The sequence below is a fragment of the Mus pahari genome, chromosome 2 (genome assembly GCF_900095145.1).
Source record: "Mus pahari chromosome 2, PAHARI_EIJ_v1.1, whole genome shotgun sequence".
Taxonomy (NCBI): domain Eukaryota; kingdom Metazoa; phylum Chordata; class Mammalia; order Rodentia; family Muridae; genus Mus; species Mus pahari.
The window spans coordinates 158767931-158776475 of NC_034591.1; the positions used below are offsets into that span (position 1 = coordinate 158767931).

The 8545-nt window shown below is 42.4% G+C and overlaps 1 protein-coding gene across 12 annotated transcripts in view; it reads right to left on the bottom strand.

Moving 5' to 3' along the window:
• Positions 1–8545, bottom strand: part of Sox5 (SRY-box transcription factor 5) — a 943592-nt gene that overhangs the window by 372185 nt on the left and 562862 nt on the right. For 4 of the 12 annotated variants that reach the window (XM_029534564.1, XM_021190118.2, XM_021190120.2 and 1 more), the window contains exons 1-2: positions 5750–5997; positions 4856–4957 (exon numbers count right to left, since the gene is read on the bottom strand). The exons of 5 other annotated variants lie outside the window; for them this stretch is intronic. In XM_029534564.1, coding sequence (XP_029390424.1) covers positions 4856–4957; positions 5750–5871 — 224 coding nt within the window. In that variant the 5' untranslated portion in view covers positions 5872–5997. Of the gene's footprint in view, positions 1–4855; positions 4958–5749; positions 5998–8545 lie in introns of those variants that run through there. 3 more of the 12 variants (XM_021190121.2, XM_029534565.1, XM_029534563.1) reach the window with 2 other exon arrangements.

Here is an 8545-nt window from a genome sequence, read left to right on the forward strand (position 1 = left end):
TTTCATCTGCACGGCCTTTGAATTTTACATGCTACATGGCTGAGGGTGTCACCACAAGGGGCAAAGTCATTGAGAATAGAAGTAAAGGGAGGCTTTGAAAAATCTCCATAAATTTCTTAACCATCGATTAAGAAGCATACATCTTACACATTGGTACATCACTGAGCATCTCTTAAGATCACTGCCATCCCTGTCTCAGAGATGGAACACACTGAGTTAGCTAGCACAGGAGAAAAGCTGAGAGCTTGCCTTGGGTCCCTTTATGGCCCATGGTATTGGTTAACCTCTCTAAGATACAGACAAATAAACAAACTCACAAAGTAAACAGTACCCACCAGTTACACCTTTTAAAGTCATCTACGATGGGGTGGTGTTCAGAACCCAGCCCACCCCTGTGTGATACAATATACACCTTAGGTAGCTGAAGGATGGAATCGGGAAGAGAAGACAAGAAAAATGAGGAGACATCCCTTAGGGATGTTGCTCTGTGAGTGTGTCCTGAATGAAATGCATGTGACACAGATCCCAACTCTAGGAAGGGTGAGATGCTCAAAACCAGACAGGTTTTTGCATCTGCCTCTAATCTATGATGCTCATGAAAATCTCAGTTACAAGCTTTCCAAGAACAGACAGCACACTTCCCTATGACTTCTGGTATTTGAGGCGCAGAAAAAATGGATCAACCTGTCATCAACAGCAACACACCTTTCCCTCTCCCACCTGCTGTCCCCTCACCCGGCATTTAACCCGGCACTGCTCCTGATCATCAGGCAGACTCCTGCCAAGTCTTCAGACAGAATGTGTTTAAAGCATGCCTTCTTGCGAGCTGCATTCCAGAGCAAGGTACCAGCTAAGGTAGCTGGAAAATTATGGAGATGGCGATTACAATCTGCAGTGATTGATGAGCTTGCTTCCCCCAGGAAGTAGTAGTAAGTAAAAGCTAAATAAAACGAAGGAAGTAGGTACTGGGACACACTGAAAACAGACAGTTAAGCTTAAGGGCTTACAGTTGCCAGGAAGTGACAGAAAGGAGTTAGGGACCTTTTTAAATATCCCCATCTAGACATTACCTGGTACTGTGAATGCACTTCGTCCTTAGGAGCATAATGGATTTCTTTTTTTTTTTTTTTTTTTTCTTTTTTTTAAATCTCCAACTACACTGGATAAATACCAAGGTGAAAAAAGATATCTTATTGGGAGGATCGGCTAACTCTAAAATATCAATCTCGTGAGGGATATGCGTATCCACGGCTAGTAGTTTTTCATGGCAGTTCTGCAAAGTGGGTTTCACAAACCCAAAGGGTGTTCCCTGCTTCAGAATAACAGTTGAGAGTTTTCTAATGAGATAAAGATGATTCCCTTCGAAGGGCTGACCATAAAGACGTCTGACAGAAATGGAAGGTGCCCAATTGAGTAGATTTTTTTTTTTTTTTTGCATCATGTCTAGACCCTCCAGTGTTCCCTTCAACATTCGGAATGCTGTCAGAACCCATTTTGAGAAAAGCATGCAGCTCCACAAAGCTCTGGCCTTAGCACACTTCCTTCTTCAGCCCTAACTTTTCTTTTCCTGGGTATGAGCAGACTTTCTAAAATATATGTACTTAAAAGTCTTTTATTTCCTTAAATGAAATTTTACAGTTCAGTAACTGAAGACGGTTACAAGTAGCTTAGTCATGAAATGATCATAGTAGAAATAAGACTAATACAATTCAAAGAAGCTGACAGCTGTATCAGTGATAGAATGTCAGAATGGTTATTTCTCCTTCAGCAGCAGGAGAGCCACAGCACAAGATAAAGCAAATATTTTACATATTTAAATATTAGGACACAGATGACGTTCTTGACTTTAAAAGAAATAAAAAGCTGAAATCACAACATTTTATTCTTGAACTCTCAGTTAAATGGAAAGACCAAGACCCCTCAGGAGAGGTAGCCATGCTAGTTCCGATACTTAGACCATGCTGCCATTTGAGGTTCGTGTGAATTTTGAGACAGGGAGGTTTGTTTGACTGATCATCCTCTGGGGTATGCACTGCCTGTCCATCCCCCACCTGAGAAGCATCGTTCAGTAGACAGTCAGCCCTGCAGTTTCCTGCAGGGCAGCACAAGTGGGAAGTTCAAGCTTTCTAGTTCTGAAATCCATCGCCATTACCTCTTGACAGTCCTCAGAGACAATGAAACTGTTACCTACTTCTTACTTCTTAGCTAGTTCCCAACTGTTTACTACCAGCCTTGTTTACTGCCCCCTTCTGTAGCTGGGATCACGGACACTAAATCCAAAGCCTCGAGCTGGTCTGGAAGTTCTGAATATTTCTTGAAGTTTCAAATAGTCAGCATATTGTAAAAAAGACAATAAATAAATAAGAGGAGATGTCTATACTCTGTCAGTGACATTAGCAGTGTGAATCACTTAAGACATGAATGATGCCTGAGCTCTGAGCAACTTCTACTCACTACACCTAATTTCCCATTCATAGAGACATTAGGAATTCTTTTCAAAGTCTAAATGAGTTTGAATGAAAACCTCTTTGATATCAGGTGAGCAAATAGAATATAATTTAAGTCAATGGAAATGACCTACTTATTGAACAAAAGTTGCAAATAACTGAGAAGAAGAAAAAAGGAAACCTCACTCTGATTATTTATATACGTTAGCACCGTTATATGTCTCTCTTTAGAGAGTTTCAACAGTCGATACTGTATCTATCTGCATGATATATCTGTTTAAGTGACAATAGACAAATGGGGAGAGGCAGTGGAAACTGTCATGATTTGCTGGGTTTTTGGTAAGTATTGCCAATTTCAACATATATTTAATAATAATTAAATTATTAAAAATATTATGTTGTATGACATTTTTCAAAATTATTTTAACTACTACTTTTACACACGGGATGCACATCTGAACAAACTAGCCAATTATCACCAGCTTATTAAATTATCCAGCTAAACATGCATGCCCCCGGATAATGCAGAAAGAACATAAAAACCTTAGCAGAAGGAGAAACAAAACAATGTTAGGAGATTTGAGCACTAGGGAATTAAAGGGAAAAGTTTGGCTTAAAAAAGATAATTGAAAAAAAAAAATACAAATAAAGTTCCCACCAGGCAGCCTGCCTATATAGAGAAATAGACTGTGCCTGTTAATATGTAACCATGTAACCGCCTCTTTATAAGAATAATCTGCTAACAAGTTACAAATCGGACAGTTTTATTTGCAAATAATAATAATAATATAATAATAATAATAATAAAATTAGAATTAAGAAAAATTACCATTAATGTGCTCATCTGCACATGTTGGGAAACTTACTCTGGTCAATTAACAAGTCGCCAATGTGAACAAGTTCCATATCCACATAGAAACAAGACTACGTTTGCAAAGGAAAACTAACTAGTTATAAGATTTAATATGCAATACTTTGGAAAAATTAATTCAGAACTGTTCTGATAGATCATCCTTCTTACTTAAGAGGTGAGGGAGACAGAGAAAGCAGTGTTACAACGCACACTATACATTCACTTTCTCTCCTGGTCAGACAGTGGCTTCTCTAAAATGTGGCCACATCCAAGGCTTATTTTCCTCTCCACACTTCTCCTCTCCCGTGGCTTCAGTTCTAAAATGTTTTAATCTTTGTCCTTTCTTTTTTCGTCTTTTCATATCAAATTCAGGCATTTGAGTGATGAACAGCTTGACTTAGCATATTTTTAACCAGCTGGTCTAGCACCTAGCTTGCATTGCATAGTCAGATACGACAAATGTTTATACAGAAGGTATAGCTTGCATGAAAATGAAAAAAAAGCCTGGGGATCTTGCATCCTGGCTTTTTTTAGCTTTTTTTTTTTTTAATTCACCATACAGAATACGAAGTTTGAGTTCTTTTTAATGGCAAACAAAAATCTATTTATAGTTCAAAAAAATGAACTTATACGAGGATAAGAACTCAAAGTTAAAAACTGTAATGTATAATTACAGGGACGTGAGGAGGGCTAAAATTCTTTAAAAGCTCCCCCCCCCCATGCTACTTGCAGCAACATCAAATGGAAGGAAACTGCACATCCCTCTAAATAGGAACAACTAATTAAAGATACACTTAACTCCCTCCCATCAGGGCACAGCGGAAAGTGGAGTTTATCAAAATTCAGTTAAGACAGCGAGCACAGAAGTAGCCACTAAACTTAGAAAGGGGGTGCCTTGCTTGCCCTCTTCTTTCCCTCCTCAGACACCTCGAGAATCATCTACTAATATTTCACTGTGATGCTAAATTTTCTTTGGGGCCAGGAAAAAAAAACAAAACAAAACAAAACACAACAACAACAGCCAGGCTCTCCCATATCAACAAAAGGTCCTGCTTTTCCGAGCAGTTTCCAAAGTTTAACAGAAGGATCAAACAGGAATTTAACAGCCTCCGCTTTAACCACCGCCAAAGCCTTGTGTCACTTCAGAAATCACAGGAGGCAGAGATCCTGAATGTGCTGGCAGTCTACAAAAGGTGTGCGGGATCAATGAAGGCAGAAAGTGGGAGCCTAACCGGGGAAGGGAGCAGCAGGGGGGGAAGGGGGGCGACCGAGGAGAGAGAGAGATGCTTAATGTTCATTTAATTTCCTGCCTGTGATCCGACGCAACCTAAAAACATTAGCAGTAAGCTCGGAGGAGACTTTGCAAATCAGTTCAATTTGGTCCGGGCAACCACAACAGAAATCAGCTCCCAAGGCTGCAGAGACCGGAGCTCAAAAGCTGCTTTAAGGCACACAATCTGGGGGAGGCATCTTCCAGTGGATTCACAGACTACTGTGAAATGGAAGAGTTTGCACTTCAGTATATTAGGGGGGAAAAAAACCAAACAGTACTCACCTTTCAAACTCCTGAGGTAAATCAGGGTCAGTAAGCATGCTGGAAAAGCACAGTTTCCCTTTGTCACAGCGGCCACCTATGATCGGCTGGCTCCAACTGAACCTGTCAAGTCAGTCCAAACCTTCTAAGCCAATGGATTCTCTTTCTGTCTCTTCTCACTGTCTCTCCCCCTCTCCCTTTCTCCCTCTCCCTCTCCCTCTCCCCCTTCCCCTCCTCTCTCTCTCTCTCTCTCTCTCTCTCTCTCTCTCTCTCTCTCTCTCTCTCTCTCTCTCTCCTAGGACTCCTTGACCATTCTCTTAAAGGGGTAGTACACTTCCAGCAGCCGTCTGGCTACTCCCCCTCTGCACAGCCGCACACTGTGACTGCTAGGCATTAGACAACCTCCGGGCTCCAGTCCTTTCCTCTGAATTCTCTCTCCTGGACATCCCTGAATGGTAGAAGTCAACTAGTCTCCCATGTCTCTCTCCTCTAAATAATAAAAGTCAAACACACACACACACACACACACACACACACACACACACACACACACGCACCACCACCAGTATCATTGTGCAGAATACATTTGGGGCTGATTAAAAAATAACTTTGTCATAACGGAGCCCCAATCAAACTGTGAGTATTAACTAATTAAGCAAAATGATTACACATTAGTCACAGCATTTTTACACAAAGAATTGTTATTCCTCTCACCCCTCTCCCCGACTCTCTCCAAGCGCACAGGGAAACACACAGGCATGGGTGTGCTCGCGCGCGCACACACGCGCACACACACACACATACACACTCACACACAACAATCAGGCATTGTTCTAAGGGAAGAAAAGCAACTTTGACAGATTGAAATATAGCAGAGGCCCCTTCAAGGAAACCTGTAAACAGGCTGTCACTCACTCCGTCCGGCTCAGTGCTAGCTTGCTTTCCACAAAGTGCTCTGAATGTCCTGGCAACCCAGGCAAAGTTTCTGTAGCTTCAAACTCCAGAAACCAGGCGTGGAGGGGAGCAGGTATCTGCATGCCAGACACAGCGTGCAGGAGCGCAGGAAGATCTCAAACCCCAACCAGAAGATGGCCTGACCAGTCCACTGTCCTGTTCCCTCTGACCGGGGAGCTCGGGCTGGACAGAGCGGGTGTGCCCCCCAGCCCTGGGGCTCTTTAATTTCCTCTGTCCAGGCAGGCACAGATAAGCTGGGCAAACTCTGGCTCTCCAAATCCTAAGCTGGCTGGCAAGGCACTGCCTCCAAAGCAGTTCCAATTATCTAGATAAAAATCTGGCAGGCGAGGAAGGTAATCAGGTAATGTACCTTTGACATGGAATGACAGAGGCACCTACAGAGGCACGAGGGGACAGTGGCTGCCCCAACGCAAGGCAGCATCTGGCTACGGAGCAAGCACACACTCACCAACACAAGATAGTATGCTTTCTACACACACACAGTCACTCACACACACGCTCTCCACTCCTACTGGGAGGGTTCATTGTGCACAAAAGGCTACATTACAGAGCCCGCCCCAATAAGGGAGAGAGAGGGAAAAAAGCCGTCCATTGTTGAGAGGGCAGGTCAGTTGATTAGATTTTCTGTGGAGAATTCCACGAGGAAATTCCCTTCAAAGCTGAAGTGATTAACTGGGGGCTACTCTGGAAATGGGAGAGACAATGGCTCAATAGTCCGCACACCCAATGTCCAGGCTGGCACTGAACTCACTTAAAGAAAAATAAAAATAAAAACCAGGCTCTCTGTGCTTTTCCACAGGCTCCCCCCCCCCTGCCACCCCCCACTCCTTCCACCTTCCCCTCCCAGTCCCTTTTATTTCGCAGCTGGATAACATTAAGGGCCTTTAAAACCACAAGGGTTGACCCCACCGCAGTTTGATTAGGTCCTACGTTTTTGTTTTTTTTTTTTTTTATCCTGGCGACAGGCAGACAGTAAGTTTACTTTTTCAGACATACACAATGACACACCATACGCATATTCCGAGTGAAAAAATCTCTGATTTGCTCCCTCTGGAGTAGTTACGCTTTATTTGGAGCTAAGAAATTTGGGGACAAAGTTGAAAATAAATTATCAGACCCAGCATTCAGGAGAGATCTAGAAACATGAATACACGTGCACATGCGCACGCACACGCACACGCGCACGTGCACACACACACACACACGCACACACACGCGCACACACACGCACACGTACACACACGCACACACACACATACACACACACGCTCAAAGCAGAGTAGGATTTGAGCGTGTCACTATGGAGTCAAGACACTAACAAAACATGGAGCTAAGACCCACCCTGAAAGCTGTTAACAGGGATGTGTCAAAATGACTTGGTTCTCATTTCAGCAGTTGGGGAAGGGGAAGGCATTACTCATTATTTTTGTATGCCATTAGCCTCAAGTTATTTTTTATTACAACACCAACCTACTTCTACATATAAAAATGAGAGAGTCCTGGCATTTATCATAAATATTTGTTTTTAATTCCTTAGGAGACCCATCCTCTAATGTACTCTGATGGATAATATATACAAAATAAAATTTTCTTTTCCTACTTATGATGATCATAGGAACTCTAGGCTTATATATATTTTAAAATATTTCATCTTTTCCACCTAACTAGTGAGTACCATTTTGGTCTTGTATCAAGAGGGAATACTGAAGCAAGAGAAAGGCTATTGTAAAGGGGATTGTGGGAGTGGGGACGAAAGAGGAGAGACATGGTGGCAGTGTAAAGCTAGAACTGAAGATGATGACGGCCATAAGGTGAGATGCTGTGAGTGCATGGTTCCAGCTGTTGTCTCACTACAGCATCTACTGCTGGCTGTTCTTCAATGCTGTGACCCTAAGGTCAGCACAGGTAAGGAAGTGTTTTGATAACCAAGTCTACTATAAGAAAAGTCCTTCCTTACCTTCTGTTTGGTAATATATGTAATAGATGCATACATCAGAAGCATACAGATGTCAAATAAACACAAATAACATATGAGAAATTGCAAATTGGTTTGAATGGCAGATTCAGATCTGAAACTAATTATTGGGTTTGGGGAGTAGTCTCAGTGTGCAAGACTCTTGCTGTGAAAACAGGAGGAGCTGAGTTCAAATTCCCATGTAAAAGCCAGGAGCGGCCATGAGTTTGGGACACACACACACACACACACACACACACACGCTTACTTTAAAATTATATATATTTATTTTTGCACAGTCATCTTAAGATTTGAGACAGATTAAGAAGCAGGAAGAAAACATGTTCCCTTAAAAAATGGCCACCCTGTCATGAGAGTCAGAACTGAGAGTTTTAAGACCATAAGGAGCTTTGCTTGGGTAGGTTAGAATGAATATGTTACACAGTGTAGACATGAGCCTCTGTGTACACTACTAGCTCTGCCAGTGTTCACATGTGTGCACAGAGAGGAGGAAACTGTACAGCGGCTGAGGAGTCCAGTACCCAGGTCACTTGTGCCCTCAGAAAGAGGAAGCAACCATCCAAAACATAGAGCTCAACAGAGGCCCAGAGATGGTGCCACTGTTGTATGGGACCCTAAAGGCTTAAAGGAAATTTCTGCTCAAATTTAATTTATAAACTCTTGTCTCTATAATAAAACAGTATTTAATGTTTGAATAGTGTGTACATTCTTGGTTCTTCTTCTTCCTCCTTCTCCTTGTCCTCCTCCTCCTCCTCCTCCTC